The following is a 19,133-nucleotide window of genomic DNA, read 5'->3' as shown; positions in this document are numbered from 1 at the left end:
CTAATGTAAATAACATTTGTATGCAATTGCAAACAGTGATAAAAATCAATAAAAACAAATAGAGTATGTCAGGAATAAATTAGATTAATATAATTTAGTTTAATGATATTTTACACTAAAAAAGAACTACAGAGGCAGGCTGGTGGAGAAGAACATGCCAAGATGCATGAAAACTATGATTAAAATTCAGGGTTATTCCACCAATTTTTTTTTTCCAGAGCTGTATTGAATGAAATTCCTTCTTTTGACTCAACAAATCAGCAGCCATGGGCTGTTACACTGCGCAATTCACAATTTTGTACTTTTGCATTTTTTTTTTTTTAAGACCAATTTTAGACCAATCCAAAAGTAAAGTCTTCAGCACTGTAGCTTCTAATAATTACGTAAAAGCTTGTGGTAAACTACGTTTAATTCTAATATTCTTTTTTATATTAGCATTATTACACATTAAGGTTTACTTTTAATTTTCCGTACCATTACCACTATGACCTATAAATAAAAACTCAGTTCTTATGTGATGATATAGTGATATTTTATCAATGTAATGTACAAAATGTTTTAATAAGAAGAGGATGGGAGTGTGCATCTTAGTTTCTACTGAGGTTGATGTTCACCTGTTGTTCACTGGTGGTTTCAGTTGTTTCATGTTTATGTTTATGACTCTTTCTCGTTTTGCTAACAAATTTCTGTAAAGCTGCATTACGACAATGTCAGTTGAAAAAACTCCAAATCAATCAGCTATATATTAATCAGTTTTAATATTTATCATCATCAATATGTCATCCAGTTTTATTTTATGATCTTTGGTTAATTATGTTTTTTTATTTAAATTTTTTCAAATCCTATTTTCTCCTCAATTTACAAGGCCAACCCACTCATAGGATTCCCCCTGTCACTAGTGATGCCCCAACACCTGGAGGGTGAAGTCTAGCACATGCCTCCTCTGATACATGTGAAGTCACTCACTGCCTCTTTTTGAACTGCTGCTGATGCAGCATTGCCGAGTAGCATCACAGCGCACTCGGAGGAAAGTCAGTTCTGATACATCAGCTCACAGATGCCTTGTACTGAGCGACATCACCTTTTGGAGTGAAGTGGGGAGAGAGCGTCATCTACCCACCCAGAAAAAGCTAAGCCAATTGTGCTCTCTCAGGGCTCCTGCCGCTGATGGCAAGCTGCATGACCGGGATTCAACCCAGCAAACTCCCAAATCTTTGGTTAATTCTAATTTAGAGATTCATATGTAACCATGGGTAAAATCCATATGTGCTGTGTTTTATCTCAGCCAAGTTGGGCCTCAGAGTGTCTTCTAGGAATCACCATAAGAAAAACTCTATATTTAATCAGTATTTTGTTGAATACTTTTAACAATGAACAGAAACCTGTGGATTAGAACAGGCTAATTGAACAGGTTTGAGAACATTTTTTTATGTTTTAAGTCGGGTCTACCTTGGAAGGGTGTACATCGTTCACTTTGAGTGAATGATTAGCTCCAACAGACATATATTGTAAGTAGAATAGAATGGAGGAAGCTGTAATATGTTAGCTATGAGCTTCCAGCACATGGTTTGAGAGAAAACTGATTGGTTTATTGCCAAGCCATGGCAGGGAGTCCATTCAGGTTATCGTGCATAATCAAGAACTCTAGAGTCACACAATTTTCATTTTCATTTAAAACTCTGTTTTGTCCAGAACATTCTTTCTTTTTGCCTGTTCAAGATTAGAACAGGCTAATCAAACAGGTTTGAGACCATGTTTTTAATGTTTTCGGTCAGGTTGACATTGGAACTTGGTGGAAATTGGTGTAGATGGTTGGATTGACAAAGACTTTGACGTTGAGCTGATCAGAATAAGGGAAGTTAGGATATGCTAGATATGAGCTTCCTGAGAGCTTTTGAAGGAAAACTGAATGCTTTCTGGCCGAGCCATGGCAGGAAATCCATTTAGGTTATTATGCATAGTCAGAAACTCTGAAGCCACACAAACTTTTATTGATTTGATTGATATTTCCCTTATGTTTTCATTATCTATTAAACTATCTGTTCAAAACTTCAAAACTTCTCTTCTATCCAGGACAAAACAAAAATCTTTGGAATAAACTGGCAAAGGCTAATTATTTTGGACTGGCACTCGTTTTTGTTTTAGTTGTATCACACCAGATATAATATAAACAATATATACAATATATAATCAGCTTCTCATTGACTCATTCTTTCACAAACGTTTAAGTGAAATGAATTGAACAACATATATAATTGTAGCTTCTAAAGTGAAAAGGGACAGGAGGGAGACAGCATGAAAAAATGAAAAAAAAATGGGCCAAGTTTCCAGAAAAAAGGAAACAGGACTAGATGGAAAATGACTGACACAATGCACAACTGGAGGTTAAGAAACAAATGGAGGGAAAAAGGAAAACTTACTTGATTTGATATATCCGTTATAGTTACTTTTAGCTGAGAAAAATGCAAAGACAGTGTGAAGTTAGTAGGGTACATGTTGTAATGAACTGATGAACAAACAATTATTGTGCTGGACAAATAGAGCAGGTGATCGGATTACGGCCCCCGAAGAGACCCTGCGAAGAAGGCGTGGCCTGAAAGGAGGCGTGGCCTGAAAGGAGGCCTGTGGTTAAGAATGATTAGCGCAATGCGGACACAGTTAGCAGCTGTTAATCGAAAATGAAATGCCCAGAAATGCATGGAAAGAAAAGAAAAGAAAAGGAATGGGACCTGACTGATAAACATTGCTTAAGAAACCAAAACTACAGAGAGAATAGCTTATTATAGTCATGAAAGCATCAAAACTGTGCTAAATTTTAAATCAGAAAATAAAAAAAAACTGCATAAAACATGCAGAAGCGATCCACAGCTCACAGCAGCTACAATACAAGTACAACGTTTTTTGCCCGAAGCCGAAACAACAGCAGCTACGCCACCAGCTAGCCACACCAGCTAGCACCTTAGCACACTTAGCTTAGCACGACAACAAACTAGCGAGGCTGGCGAGGTGCAAGGGAGGTGTGTGTAAGGACTTACAGGAGCGCAAAGTTGCCGAATTATCGCTAAGACAGGTGGGTGACAGAGGAAAGGCAGTCTCCGCATTGCTGCGGACACTGCGGGACATGCACAAGCAGCCGTAATCTGCCTCTCCACAATCTAAACAACATGCCAGTCGCGTTCCACGCCTGCAGGCCTTCTTAGCTGGAGTTGGGAAGGAAAGGGTTGGAGGAGAAGGGGATAAGATGGAGAGGATAAGATTAACTGGATGGACCTTCTTCACCTCTAAAAACTGCAAAACAGGACATTCTAAAAAGGGCAGAGTACTGAGCCCTGAGGTATACCCTAAAAAACTAAAGTTTTCCTAGAAAAGTGGTGCAGTTCTGTTAATGGAATACATTAATATTGGCTTAACAGTGGGAAGATATATTTGATAGAAAGGGAGGGGTAGACAGTGAGGTTTGGGTTCAGTTAATGGACCTTCTTCACCTCTAAAAACTGCAAAACAGGACATTCTAATTAGGGCTGAGTACTGAGCCCTGAGGAACTCCTTTAAACAAAGTAAAGTTTTACCAGATAATTAGTGCAGTTCTGTTCATGGAATACATTAATATTGGGTTAATAGTTGTTAGAAAGGAAAGTGGTAGATGGAGAGGTTTGGGTTCAAATGATGGACCTTCTTCACCTCTAAAATCTGTAAAACAGGACATTCTAAAAAGGGCCGAGTACTGAGCCCTGAGGAACACATTCAAGAAAGTAAAGTTTAACCAGATAATTAGTGCAGTTCTGTTCATGGAATATATTAATATTAGGTTAATAGTGAGGAGATATAGTTGGTAGACGGTGAGGTCTGTGTTAAGTTGATGGGCCTTCTTCACTCCAAAATACGCGAAACAGGACATTTTAGAAAGGGCTGAGTACTGAGCCCTGAGAAACTCCTTCAAAAAAGTAAAGTTTTAGATGGAGAATGATAGAACTCTATTCATATATAACAATTTTGAGTTAATAGTGTATTAATAGTGGAGTTATAAAGAAATGGGGATGAAGGGGATAAGATGGAGAGGATAAGATTAATTGGATGGACCTTCTTCACCTCTAAAAACTGCAAAGCAGGACATTCTAGAAAGAGCAGAGTAAAGTTTTACTAGGACAGTTCTGTTCATGGAATACAATTAATACTGGGTTAATAGAGTAGGGAGGTGTAGTTGTTAAAAAGTGAAGGAGAAGGAGAGGAGCATGTTAACTGGAGAGATCCTCTTACTGAGGTACGCCTTTAAAAAAGAGCAAAGTTTTATCTGAATGTCAATACAATTCTCTTCATTTAAGTAAGCTTTTTTAGATATTATTACCATAATGTTGGGTTAATAGTAAGGAGGTGGAGTAGGGAAAGGGGGTGGGGGAAAGGTTAGGGGGTGGAGCTGAAGGAATAAGGATAAGTTCAACTTAAGGACCTTCAGGGACCTTCTTCACTTCGAAAACTGCAAGTATTGAGTCTTTCTTCTTGCCAATTGACCCAATCCTGTTCAATTTGATTAACTATGTGTACAGTAATATTGCAATACTTTTGGAAGCTGGATTAGAGAGGAGGAGGAGATGGAGACCTTCAGGTTAACTGGAAGACTGTAAGGATCTTCTTCACCTTTGAAAACTACAAAGCAAAACAAACTAAAGGAGGCCAGGTACTGAGCCCTGAGGCACACCATCAAAAAAGAATATTGTTTTAAAAGGATCCTGATACAGGTATTTTTTGTAGGAGCTTTATTGATGATTATGGCATCAATATTGGGCTATTTGTGAGCTGAAGATGTTAACGGGTGAAGGAGAAGAAAAAGGGAAAGTGAGAGGATAAAATTAACTGGATGGACCACTGCTTCTTCACCTCTGAAGAACTTCAATAGAAGACCATCTGAAAAGGGCAAAGTACTGAGCCCTGAGGTACAGTACAGCTTTTGTATAAAGCTTTATTCTTCTTTCTTCTGTTTATGATAGCTTTATTCAACGTTAGCGTGCTAAAAGTGGAGAACAAATACTTCTAGAAAGACTTATTGTGGAACCCTGAGGTACACCTAGTTCACAGAGTTTTTAAGCTTAATTTACTATTAACGCATGAAGTGGAGTGTGAAAGCAACAAATGATTCCCTTTTGTATACTTTAGATGTGTCTATGTAGCAAAGGTTCCAGAGATTCCCAACCCTGGTCCAGGAGAACCTTGTTCATAAGGTTCTCCAGGACCAGGGCTGGAAACATCCGGCACAAATAATGCGGAACAATGTGGAAACGTGGGAAGAGCAATGAAAAGACAAAGAGTGGATGTTCTGTCATTCATGTGGGGGCTTTTATCAAACTGAGGGTTTTTAAAGCTGTCATGCGTCATGCACACGTAACACCGGGGGACATGCATGACAATATGGCACAGTTCCATCTGCTTTTTGGAGAAACTCCAGGGAAAAGACTACACACCGAAGAGTTTATTGGACTCCTGGATTGTACTGCTATTATGAAACTGAATTTACTGTTTAAGTATGGAACTATTACAGGACCATAGTTATTTTATAAGCTTTATGTGTGTTTAGAGTTTCTAATTATTGACAGCAGGGTGAAGGCCAGCGATTGCGGAGGATGCAGGAGGATTGCAGTAAATTCACTGACACATGCAGCGGCCATATACACCAACAAACAGAGAGAACCAGAGTTTACTCACAATACATCACTAACACAGCAAAAGAGTCATTTCCAGGGAGGCAGGAAAGAAGGAACATGTCAAGTGTGTCAGAAAAATAAAGTAATCATATTTTTGAAGCTTAAACCATCAAATAACTGTCAAAAACTTATATGTTCTTATTTTTTTGCATGTTAAAATAGGTTTATATTAATAAGGGAGAAAACAGTCCAAACCTACATGTTCCTCTTGGCTCCTAAACCTAATAACACTTTTGTTTCACCCTTAGCAGCAACAGCTGCAATCAAGATTTGCGGTAATTTGCTTGTAGTGAGTCTTTTACAGAGCTGTGGAGGAATTTTGGTTCACTCTTTTTTACAGAATTGTTGTAATTCCACCACATTAAAGGGTTTTCCAGCATAAACCACCTTTTTAAGGTCATGCCACGGCATCTCAATAGGATTCAAATTAGAGGTTTTACTAGGCCACTCAGAGGTAGACTTGCTTCTGATGTGTTTTGGGTCATTGTCCTGCTGCAAAGCCCAAGTTCCTTTCAGCTTAAGGTCACGAACAGATGTCCAGAAATTTACCTTCGGGATTTTTGGTAGACAACTGACAACATTTATCACATTTATCAAAGTCTTCCAGGTCCTGAAGCAGCAAAACAGCTCCAGACATTAATACTACCACCACCATGTTTTACTGGTAGATTTGATGATCTTTTTCTGAAATGCTATGTTGCTTTTTTAAGGCAGGTGTAATGGGACACACACCTTCCAAAAAGTTTAACTGTTGTCTCGTCAGTCCACAGAGGTTTTTCTCAAAAGTCTTGAGGACCACAAGATGTTTCCGTAAGTCTCTTTCTTACAGTGGAGTCATGGACGCTGATCTTAACTGAGGCAAGTGAGGCCTGCAGTTTTTTGGATGTTGCTGTGGGGGTCTTTTGTGACCTCTTGGATGAGTCGTCGCTGCTCTCTTGGGGTAATTTTGATCGGCCAACCACTCCTGGGAAGCTTGACCAGTGTTCCAAATAACTTTTTTTTTTTTACCAGGCTGATCTCGTTTGTTCCAGAATTTCTTTGGATATTTGCATGATTTCTAGTATTTGAGTATCTTTTGTTCTACTTTGCTTCATCAGGCAGGTTGTATTTAGGTGATTTCTCCATTGAGAACAGGTGTGGCAGTTATCAGGCCTGGGTGTGGCTAATCACTTTTTCACAGAGAGCCATGTAGGTTTGGATTTTTTTTTCACCCTTAATAATGAAAACCTATTAAACCCTTTCAATTAAAAACTAAATTTTGTGTTTACTTGTGTTGTGTTTGAGTAATATTTACATTTCAATTTCAAATCATTTTGTAACATATGCGTACCAAAAATATGTTCTAGAAGGCATTACCACCCACAGTGGACAGCAAGTGCAGTGGGTGGTAATGATGGTGCCCGGCGACATCTGGTTAGAACTGACCATATTAGGCACTGCACAAATATCCTGCAGGTCAGTGCAGTGCTCTCTAGCTTTTATGGGACAAGACAAAAATCATGGGACACTAGCTCCACAATACTAGATCCTGTCCTAAAATACAGTATGTGGCACGTCTGTGTATTAATTTATGTATTAAAATGATGTAAGGTAATACACCTTTTAAAGTGTTGCATAAGTCATAGATGTATAACACTAGAATATGACAATAAGAAGACAGCACAGCAAGAACAATACAGTCTTTCATTTCATCACATTCTATCTTTATCTATCTATTATCTGATTAAATCCCAAACAGATGGTTTACCTGGTTGAATACCACATGAGATACTTGTGTCATAACTCCTACATCATCATTTTTTTAATACATACCAGCCACCCTGTTGTGCAAACATTACCACTAAAACATAATATAATCACGTATCATTGCTGTTACGCAAAAACCTTATATCCCCAAAACAGCAGCAACACAGGATAAAAAAACAGTTCTTCACTCTTTAATTTTACCAAATTGAAAACCTCTGGAATGTAATCAAGAGAAAGATGGATGATCACAAGCCATCAAACCAAACTGAACTGCTTGAATTTTTGCACCAGGAGTTGCATAAAGTTATCCAAAAGCATTGAGTAAGACTGGTGGAGGAGGACAATATGCCAAGATGCATGAAAACTGTGATTAGATACAGAACAAATGCTAAATTATATCATTAAGTAAAAACAGCAGAAATAGAGATACAAGTTTTTGCAAAACAGCACTGATGTGTTTATTCACTAATACCTGAGTGTAAATCCCATTTCTGAAACACTGTTCTCAGAGCAGCATCACTGCAGCATTTCTAAACACTTACATCGTTTACACCCACACTTCTTTATCCTTTTCGGATCTGTGATGTCATCATGGCAGGCTTTGCAGTAGTAAAGGGCCCTGAGAAATAAACAGCAACATGTTACTCATTTTTATCTCAGTCCTATCTGTCTCTCATTCTGTCTGTCTCTCAGTTCTCTGTCTAACTTTCAGTCCTCTCTGTCCGTCTCTCATTTCTCTGCCCATCTCTTAGCCATGTCTGTCTCTCAGACCTGTCTTTCTCTTACTCCTGTCTGTCTGTTCATCTGTCTCTTAGTCCCGTCTGTCCATCACTTATTTCTGTCTATCTGTCTCTCATTTCTTGTCTCTCAGTCCTGTCTATCTGTCTGTCTCTCAGACCGATCTATTAGTCATGTCAGTATGTCGCTCAGTCCTCTTTGTCTATCTCTCATTTCTCTGTCCATCTCTTAGTCCTGTCTGTGTCTCATTCATGTCAGTCTGTCTCTTAGACCTGTCTATCTCTCAGTCCAGTTCGTTTTTATGTTACGCCTGTATGCATCTAAGACCTGTCCATCTCTCAGTCTATTCCATCTCTAAATCCTGTCTGTCTCTCAGACCATTCTGTTTCTCAGTCCTATGTGTCCATCCGTCATGTCTGTGTCTCTCAGACCTGTCAGTCCCTGAGTCCAGTCTGTCTCTAGGTTTGTCCTTAACACCTGTCCATCTCTCATTTCTGTCTGTCTCTCACTCAGTTCTTTGTCTCTCAGTCCTGTCTGTCTCAAAGTCCAGTCTGTCTCTCATGTCATGTCATGTCTGTATGTGTCTAAGACACATCCATTATTTCTGTCTGTCTATGTCTCTTTTCTGTCAGTTCGTTTCCCAGTTCTTTGTCTCTAAATCCTGTCTGTCTCCTAGACCCGTCTGTCTCTCAGTCCTTTCCGGCTCTAAGTCTTATCTGTCTCTCACTCATGTCTCTCAGGCCTGTCTATCTCTTGGTCCTCTTTGTCGATCTCTCATTTCTGTCTGTCTCTCAGTTTATTTTCTCTTATTCATGTCTCTCAGTCATGTCTATCTGTCTTTCAGACATGTCAGTCCCTCAGTCCAGTCTGACCCTAGGTCATGTCTGTCTCTAAGACCTGTCCATCTCTCATTTCTATCTGTCACTCTCTCAGTTTTGTTTCTCAGCCCTGTCTGTCTCTCAGTCATGCCTGTATGTCTCTAAGACCTGTCCATCTCTCAGTCCTGTCTGTGTCTCAGACCAGTCTGTCTGTGTCTCTCTTGGTCTCTCTTTACCTCTTCACTTCTTTGGCATCACTGGCGATGAAGAAGCCCAGCGTTCCCTCCTGCATCTTCACATGATTTCCTGGATTAATCAACGTACTACACACACACACACACACATATTTACATTCGTCTATAATAGGGATGTAGGGAGAGTTGTAAAATGGTATTATTTGTTAATATAGTTTAGCCCCACCCACTGGTGCATGAGAACATCATTAGATCATCACATTAATTAATTAATGTTTGATATAGTGACACATTTATATTAACATTTTATTACGTATTAAAATATATTTAACCTTGAAAACAATAATATTTATACTTGATAAGACTGGAACTGATTAAAGATCAAACCTTAAGCTTATCTTCTGCACCCAAGAAGTTTTGTAAGCCCTCAAAAAAGGTAACATAAGATTAACCAACAGAGATAAAGCTTTTACTCACCTGCTCTCTCTCTGGTCAGACTTATACTCAATGGCTATCAACAGGAGCTTCAGCTTCACGTAGCAGAGTCTGCAACAACACAACGTCACATACGTTAAAAAAGAGACATCTATATGAGATGCTTTAGAAAGAAAGAAAAGTAAAAACTGGACCTGCCACTCTGTACTTGATGGCAATGGTGAAAACCAATCCAGCTAATTATATCTGTTTTTTCTGAATGGCCATATACTATATATATATTGCTACGTTCACATTGCAAGCCACATTGCTCAAATCAGATTTTTTGCTTAGATCTTGAAGGTTCACATTAATAAATGTAAGTGGCCTGTATCTGTGTAATGTGAACAAACCTGTTCTTGAAACGTCTCACATGCGCACATTGATACGTGTATAAACATCGCCTTCTCCAGTGTTGGGCACGTTACTTTGAAAAAGTAATTAGTTATTCTTCATAAATTAGTTTTCTTCATCTGTTTTTAACTCATTAAATTTTTAATTTTCTATCTTTTATGCATTGATTGTTTTGCTCTATTTGATTTCTATTGTACGGTATTGATGATGTTGATGATGATGATGATGATGATGATGATTATTTTACTATGTATTTTCATATTGTGTTTTTTATGCAATGTAAAGCGTCTTTGAGTATCCTGAAAAGCGCTATAAAAATAAAATGTATTATTATTATTATTATAGTTATAGTTACTAGTTATTTCTCCAAAACTGTAACTGAGTTACTAACTGAGTTACTCCACTATAAAAGTAACTAGTTACCAGTAAAAGTAACTATTGTTTTACTTTTTGCGTACTCGCCCCCGTAACAAAAAAAAGTTAATTGAGCGGCTAAAGTAACGTGCAGTAGCGGGGTGTCGAGAATGGTAACAGCGTTATAGTTACAGTCAGAGCAATTACTTAGATTACTCGTTACTGAAAAAAGTAATGGTGTTAGTAACGCTGTTTATTTCAACGCTGTTATTCCCATCACTGACCTTCTCCCTCAACAAAAAAAACCTCATATTTGAGAGATGATTTGTTTCTTTTTAAAGGTGAAATGGATGCGTTAGCAGCTCTTATGTGGAGCATCTTTTGCTGGAGTGGAGAGTAAACAGCTGGTCTGAAGTACATGCTCAGGACGAGGAGGTGAAAAAAGGCCAGACAGCTGCACCAAGAGATGTGTGGGTACAAGAGAGAAGCACGTAGCGCATGTGTAAAAGCAAAAAGGCGCATGAATTTCAATTTGACCGTTCACATTCATTCAGCCTGTTATAAACACATATGGATGCAAATCCAGCTTTTACATCAACAATAAACAGAATAAAGAACAAAATATAAATGACCTGCTGGGGCACCTTTACAGCATGAACATGTATGTCATTTTCCTCTGCTGTGATGTGCAAAAGCACCATGCTGTTAAGATATCAACGTGCCAAAGTCAGAGCTCACCTGGCTTTTAAACGGAATGACTATTAGCACACTCATTGAATTATTTCACGTTATGCCCAAAAAACACCCATAATTAATTAAAAGAATTAGTTCATGCCTTTTGTGCGTTTAGAGCCACGTAAGGCATGTTTCTTGCACCATCATGATACCAATTTTTTTAAATCTTCATATTTCACCCAGCCCTATCTGTCAGTATCATAATGTATTGCACATCCTGAAATTATGATCTAAAAAAAAACCTTATATCTAAACATACATATGAGAAATGGTACTGCATATATTATCATGATAGAATAATATTTTATTCTATTTCTCAGTTCTATATTAATTTTAGTATTGGGTGAATAAAGAAAATAATACATTGCTGTACTTACTCACAGACCGCAGGGAAAGATAACCCCACAAAGGCACTGGACAGATACTCTGTGTACATTTCATTGGCGACTCCTTCCAGATAATATTTCTGCCACGTGTCCTCTTCAATCTGATACACAGCACAGATTACAGATACAGACGATTAATTAACAGATTCTACAACCCTGATTAAAATGAAGTTGGGATGTTGTGTAAAATAAAAATAAAATAAGAATACGATGATTTGCAAATCCTTTTTAACTTTTATTCAGTTGAATACACTGCAATGTTCAAATGGATAAACGTTATTGTTTTTGCAAATATTCACTCATTTTGAATTTGATGCTGCAACACATTCCAAAAAAGGAACGCCTGTTCGGAACATTCCACAGGTGAACAGGTTAATTGGAAACAGCTGAGTGTCACGATTGGGTATAAGGGTACCATAACTAAAAGGCTCAGTTTTTCAGCTCCATCAAGGATGAAGTGAGGTTCACCACTTTGTGAACAACTGCATCAGCAAATAGTCCAACAGTTGGACTTTAGCAGGAATTTAGCAATTGGCAAAAATCAATACAGTTTATCAATTTGAACATTAAATATCTTTATATGTCTTTGTAGTGTATTTAACTGAATATAGGTTAAAAAGGATTTGCACTAGTGCTGGGCGGTATGGCCAAAAATGCATATCACAGTATTTTTCAAGATTCTGATGGTTTCACGGTACATCACGGTATTTTTTATTTTTTTTTATATTATTTTTTGCATGACTGGGCTTTAATACAGGTTTGTGAGTTACTGTACTGTTAGGAGTATAGTATAAAACACTAAAATATAGTATAAAACACTAAGGCTTTAAATGAAGGCTTTGCTTAGTACAGGGTTTACTTTGTCCCACAAAATTAAACAATACATGAAGAAATCAAACTTCATTAGCAGCAAAACAGCTGAAGAATTGAACAATAGACCTATAACAATAGATAGATCTATAAGTATTTATATATCTATAAACTACATAATACTACATATACTACATAATACTCCTCTGCTGACTCTGTCCTTTTCGCGCTGAAATAAGCCGGCGCGCAATGAATCTTGGGATACTGTAGGCTGCAAAAGATACACCCAGTGCATCCTTCGTTTCTGAGGAAAAGAAGGCTGCATTCGTCTGCCGCATTCGAAGGAGTCTTCCAAATGGGACAGCCTAGTCGCACCGCTGTGACGTAATCGGCCTTCAAATCCACCGAGTCCATCGAAGGATGCAGCCCATGAATTGAGACACACCTTTTGGCTCCACAGGGCTACATGTGCTTCTCTGACGGCGCTGTTCTGCACGGCGCTCCGCAGCACCTTCTAGTGGTATGGCGGTATGAGAGAAATCCATACCGGTTCTAGTTCCCCACTCGGTATACCGGTTCATCCCAGCACTAATTTGCACATTTTTATTTTTATTTATGTTCTACACAATGTCCTACCTTCAACTGACTTCATGGGGTTGTTCAAATGAAATACATGGTGACCTTTTTATATAATTTCTATAATTTTCCCTAATTTTGGAAATGTTGGTGGTTAAAATGGCTTAGGCAGACTCTTAGCTTCACAACGTAACATAACATAGTACGTGGAATAAAATAATGTATAAATGTAAAACAAATGTCTGAAAGTATATATAGCCAGAGAAACAGTGTTACCTTGATGAATGACCTCATGGAGAAGAGGTTGGCCAGCATGGTGGACAGGCCCTGGGCCAGGCAGCTCTGAGCGATGAAGCCTAGCTTCAGCTCGGCCAGGCAGATCGCATCATCCCCCTCCTTCCAGTTCCAGCTCGGAATGTTCAGCAGGTGAGCCTGAAACAAAGCTACACTTAGTGTCCACTGTTCTAACGACTGCAGGTTGGCACGATGTTTGTGTGCATAGCTTATTTTTTGCACTATAAAGCAAAAAAAAAAAAAAAAATCAATAAACGTCTATTTTCTGGTCTGTTCTCATACATAAGGCGCACTGGATAATAAGGCGCATTATGCGACTCAAGTAAGGAACAAGGGTGTTGTCATGTTTTCCTTCTAATTCAACAGGTCTTGCTACCTGCTCTGTAAAGCTAAGCTAAGTTTTTTTTTTTTTTTTACATTTTCTTGGTCAAACGAGCACTGGATGTTAATCTACACAGATTTCTCTGCTGAAAACTGTTTATTTGGGTGAGTAAAGCACTTCCTTTTTTTTACAGTAAGCTTAGATTTCCACTAAGGCTTGCCGATAGGCTAATGCTAATACTGTTCCAGCAGTGCTAGCCAGGGTAAGCAGCATGCTACAGGTCGATAGTACTCCCCTCTGAGTTAGCGGTTAGCACAGTTAGCACGGTTAGCGGCTAATGCTTATACAGCTCCAGTCCCAAGTCTCAGTCCTGGAGAACTAAACTGAAACTCCTGTATAACTCTGTACTTCAGCAGAGTGGCTTTACTGCTCCTTACAACCTGACTGGTAAAAGTTTTACATGAGGCTCACCAGATTATAAGGAGCAGTGATGAGTTTTGGGAAAATGAAAAGATTTTAAGTGAGATTTATAGTGTCAAAAATACAGTACACATACTTTTATATTATATATTGTTTATTTAAAGAACACTACCGGGCAAAAATATTTTGTAGTAGTCCAGTAGCTGTGCTGTATTGCCAAGATATGCTATATTATTATATTATATTTTGCCTAATTAGCAATGACTTTGTTAGCATTAACTTTATTATATATGTAGCCGTGACTGAGATAACTGTGACTTTTAGCGTGTATTTCTAAGTAAGTTAAAGCAGATTTTATCTGCTTTTATCACAGAGACAGTGCATATGTGCTCCAAAGAGAGGCTGCTTTTTATGGTGGGGTACTGAATTTGGCACAACACCGGCAAGACCACTGAGCAAGCAGTGAGTAATGACGCAGGGTGCTTGGGCACGGATTGTTTCAACGTAGTGTGAGTGCAGGCCAGCATTAAAGTGGGGAGGGGGCAGAACCGTGCTCCAGCTCTACTAAACCAAACTGTGCCTAGTGTGAGAACACCCTCAGTCCAATGTTAAGCTCAGCCAAAGGCCTTTCCATGTGGGTCAGCCAAACATAGTTTTGCACAGGTTTTCTCCAGTTTCCAAGAGTCTTTTTAAGGTGTAGGTAACATTACTCACTTGCTCTCTGCCTTAATCTGTAATTTCTCTAAAGAAAATACTTATGCTTTTAATAGTTACAGAGTTCTCTGTGTTTCTGTCTTTTTCTAGTTATTATGATGAAAGTGTAAATGTGTAATGTGTTAGAGAGTGCAGTAACAGTAATATAGCATTTCTGAATTGTACACTTTCTTGCATCCATTTTCAAAGCTCAATTATTTCTATTGCTAAAGTTGTCAACTAACCACTTGGAAGGTAAACAACTACTTGTTTAAATTTTTTATCAGTTTTTCAGTACAAAAGGCCTGGCAGTTTATGCTAACAATTTAAGTTCCCTGGATTTTTTTCCATCATAGGTTATTCACTGGACCTGAAAGAAATGTGGCAAAAATAAACAGAAAAATAAGGATGTTTGAAAACCTCTCACCTTGTTATGGTATTGCAGCATCTGTGTGATGATTCGGATCTTTGGATGATAGTTCTTGATAGATATTACTCTACAGGAAAATACAGTCATATCAATATAAAAGTCTCTCTCTTTGGTACATCCCTTATCATCTTAATTATCTACTTGACCATGTGTCTGTCTGTCAATTCTGTTTTTAATTTGTTTAAATTCAGTTTGGAAAGTTTTGCATTGCTCGGATCACAGAGAATTGCTTACCTCATGATATTTGATGCATCTTCTGCATCAGGGTCTGCACAATATTTATTGGCGAGAATCAAACAGGCGTCTGCTGACTCAATCTACAACAACACAGAACAGAGGTATATCTCAAATACTTATGGATAACAATGCAATATATATATATATATATATATTTGGACACCTGCTCAATAATAGTTTCTTCAGAAATCATGAGCATTAAAAAAGTTTATCCTGTTTGTGCAGGTCTGTTTTTATCGGAGGAAAGCACAGTGATCCCAGCTCCAATACATCAGCTCACAGATGCCTGTGCTGAGTGAAGTCATCTACTCACCCTGAGAAAGAGCATGGCCAATTGTGCTTTCTCAGACTCCGGCCGCTGATGGCGAGCTACATGACTGGGATTCGAACCTTGCGATCTTCTGATCATAGTGACAGCATCTTAGTCTGCTTGACCACTTGATCCGCTTGAACTCCAGTTAAGACATTCTATTAGATTAGATTAGACTGCTGGGAGGATTTGTTTGCATTCAGTAACAAGAGAATTAGTGTGATCATGATGTTGTATGATCTCCATCCCACCCTATCTCATTCCTAACTCCTAAACTCATCTCCTGCTAAAGTTTTGAATGGAGCTCCATCATTCCAGAGAACATAGTTCCACTGCTCCACAGTTCAATACTGAGGTACTCTATACCCCTCTATCCCCCAATTATACTCTATTGCCAGTACATCTGTCCTACAGGGACTAAACAAGATGTCTCCAATGGATCCAACGTAACAGTAGCTAAATGCATCCATTAAAAGGACATATCGAGACATATTTGGACATATAGTGGAAATCATGTCACTGAACAGTGTAATAATCATGTGCTGCCCGATAAACACAGTGCTGTACCTTCACTCTTGCTAGGTCGTGGGGATTTAGGACGGATCCCTGGTAGAATTCCACCTGAGTGAAGTGCCGTTTGAATAAGGCTTCCAGCTCAAGATTAGGGGAAATACTACGACACACAAAAACAGAAAAAAACACAATGAAACACAAAGATGTAAGGACATAGTTTTACATTTATACAATAGCAGGGAATTCACTGCACCTGCACTAATGCAATAAAGACATTTCCTCGTATTAATCAATCAATCAGCCTTTATTTTCATTCTGAGGTACATTGAGGATGACACTGATTTTCAGCTTCAGATTTAGCCCAGCATTTACAATAGACACGGATTAACCTATAAGAGCCCACCCCGATTTCTGAATATTGATGCCAAATTAATTTACAGTTAAATTTCTCTAGCCACTCATTCTCAATCAAAAAATCACTTAAATAGGACCTGCCTGACAAAGCGAAGAAGACTCAAAAGCTTAAAAGAACTCAAAAGCTAGACATCATGCCAATATCCAAAGAAATTCAGGAACAAATGAGAAAGAAATCACGGAGATCTATCAGTCTAGAAAAGGTTATAAAGCCATTTCTAAAGTTTTGGGACTCCAGCAAACCACAGTGAGAACCATAATCCACAAATGCTGAAATGCAGAACAGTGGAGAACCTTCCCAGAAGTGGCTGGTCGACTTAAATGACCCCAAGAGCACAGCAACCACTCATCAAAGAGCTCACAAAAGACCCCACAACAATGAGCTCAACTCAAACCCCCACTCTGAACGAGTTGAGTAATGAATGTGCTTTTTTACTTGTATTGCTATTGATGTACTTACTTATGGAGAAAAACAATTTCTACATTGACATCGTCCCTGTCCTTGTGGAGGAAGTCTTTGAGGAAGTTGGAAACACTTTCCAAAGTGATGTGACCACACACCACAATATGCCTGGAGATAAAAGTTATGGGCAGTCATAAGACACACTGCTTATTGAGAAAGACATTGAAGTTAAATCAGTTCAAATCTTCTTCCGTCCAATACTTTTTCTTACCTTTCTTACCTGAACAGTATTGCTCATCATTGCTCACCTGGTGTCACAAATACTCTCGCTTTATTTTAACAGTACAGGATAACTATAACCCCCTATTCACACATTTACAATTTCGAATGTATTCATAATAATATGCTGTTCTAATTCTAATCAGAGAACATGCAGTACTGTGCAGATATCAAAGACCTACCCATCAAATAGTTCATTTCCAGATAAAACTGACTTTAAAGAAGCCTTACATTACATTTTCCTATAATATCAGCCGCAGGATCATGTTGATGCTTCACTGACTGTGAGTTGAGGGGGAGAATGGAATCTCTGAGATTCCCACTTAAGGCCAAAACACTGCTACTGCACTATGGAACTTTGGTGGAGCTGCACAAAACCCCTCTCCCAAACTGTGTAAAGCTTCCTAACCAGTCCACATGTTTCTTTTACTTCAGATACTGCTTCAGGATTTCTCAGCACGCCCAAAAATGCATGTGTACAGCATGTCCTTCAGCTGTGGCTAAAAGCGTAAGGTACAGTATTGGACTTTAGGGGAAGCCCTGAAGAAAAAAATGTTTTGGTAATCCAATTCTTGCATAATGCTGCTTTAAGTAAATCACTTAAAAACAATGAGTTTCTTTGATTCTACCAAATTAAAAACCTCATGAATATAACCAAGAGAAACCTGGATGATCACAAGCCATCAAATCAAGCTGAACTGCTTGAATATTTGCACCAGGAGTGGCATAAAGTTATCCAAAAGCAGAGTGTAAGACTGGTGGAGGAGAACATGCCAAGATGCATGAAAACTGTGATTAAATCTGGGTTATTCCACCAAATATTGATTTCTGAATTCTTAAAACTTAAAATAAAACTTAAAATATTAATTTTTTTTTGCATTATTTGAGGTCCATCCATTCTCACATTGTATATTAGGATACAGAAAAATGCGTAGACTTCTAGAAGAGGATGGACATCTGTCTCACTGTCTGTCTGTCTATCTTTAGTTTTTTTCTCAGTAGGATTTTTTTTCCTAAGTTCCACCTCAGTTCCAACTTTCAGATCCACACCAACAGCTATCTTCTCACAGTAAATGGACAGATATTATCAGATGTAAAGCAAAACAATTCCAGTCTTTCAAAAATGGCCTAATACAAAAAGTATGTTAGGTACTGGAAATCTGACAGCGGTTGTTTTAGTGGAATATCAGGTATATATATATATATATATTTGCTTATGAACTAATTTTACAAGCTCTTTGAAAAAAATATATATTTAATGGTTATTTTTAATGCAAATGAAATAAATGATGGGTGCTCTTTAATGTTTCCACAGTACTGTATTTTTGTAAAATTGAAAAAAAAAAAGTCTAATGCTTTAAAAAATGTAAATTCTTTAGATTGAGAGTATTCACAGGTATGCAACTTTGTTGGTTTAGTACACTTTGATTATTTGAGTGTATACTTTGAGTATACAAGATTATGACAATAATAAGGAAATCATTTTAAAATAAACAGTAAAAATTTTTTATTGTTATTGTTATTGTTGCAACTACTAAAATAAGTGTAGCTGTGCAGTGTCTGGATTAACAATCATATTTAAAAATTTCTGAATATAAAACTTAATTTTGCTTGTCCAATCAGATTAACTGGCTCTGTCAGAATTTATCAAAAATAACAGAAGTAAAATCATAAACTCAGAGCAGTTTGCTTGCATATGTGTATGCTTTAATTTTTAAATTTTTTTTGTTTGCAAAAAAAATGCATCTCTGAAGGATTTTAATAATTATATTTCATGATAAAGTTTATAGTAAGAAAGTGGGGACAGGCAACAAATCCTATTTTTTTCTAAGTAGATTTTATTAATGTCTTTAATTACATATCTTACTTTTGTAATTTGGCCAATGTACAAGACACTATGCTTAATAATAAAATGTATTTTAAAGTTAGTATTTTAT

The 19,133-nt window shown here is 37.8% G+C and overlaps 1 protein-coding gene across 15 annotated transcripts in view; it reads right to left on the bottom strand.

Annotated features, from left to right (window-relative positions):
- LOC103038321 (calcium-activated potassium channel subunit alpha-1-like) overlaps positions 1–19,133 on the bottom strand; it is a 162,206-nt gene that overhangs the window by 25,805 nt on the left and 117,268 nt on the right. For 8 of the 15 annotated variants that reach the window (XM_049464508.1, XM_049464512.1, XM_049464513.1 and 5 more), the window contains 11 exons: positions 16,975–17,085; positions 16,155–16,260; positions 15,275–15,357; positions 15,038–15,107; positions 13,158–13,313; positions 11,487–11,596; positions 9,670–9,738; positions 9,235–9,321; positions 7,985–8,061; positions 3,036–3,200; positions 2,421–2,453 (listed from right to left, as the gene is read on the bottom strand). In XM_049464508.1, coding sequence (XP_049320465.1) covers positions 2,421–2,453; positions 3,036–3,200; positions 7,985–8,061; positions 9,235–9,321; positions 9,670–9,738; positions 11,487–11,596; positions 13,158–13,313; positions 15,038–15,107; positions 15,275–15,357; positions 16,155–16,260; positions 16,975–17,085 — 1,067 coding nt within the window. The remainder of the gene's footprint in view (positions 1–2,420; positions 2,454–3,035; positions 3,201–7,984; positions 8,062–9,234; positions 9,322–9,669; positions 9,739–11,486; positions 11,597–13,157; positions 13,314–15,037; positions 15,108–15,274; positions 15,358–16,154; positions 16,261–16,974; positions 17,086–19,133) is intronic. The other 7 variants (XM_049464516.1, XM_049464518.1, XM_049464519.1 and 4 more) reach the window with 2 other exon arrangements.

Source organism: Astyanax mexicanus, chromosome 15, assembly GCF_023375975.1.
Source record: "Astyanax mexicanus isolate ESR-SI-001 chromosome 15, AstMex3_surface, whole genome shotgun sequence".
Lineage (NCBI taxonomy): Eukaryota > Metazoa > Chordata > Actinopteri > Characiformes > Acestrorhamphidae > Astyanax > Astyanax mexicanus.
Note: the sequence above shows the minus strand (reverse complement) of the source record. Positions and strands in the feature narration are given on the sequence as shown.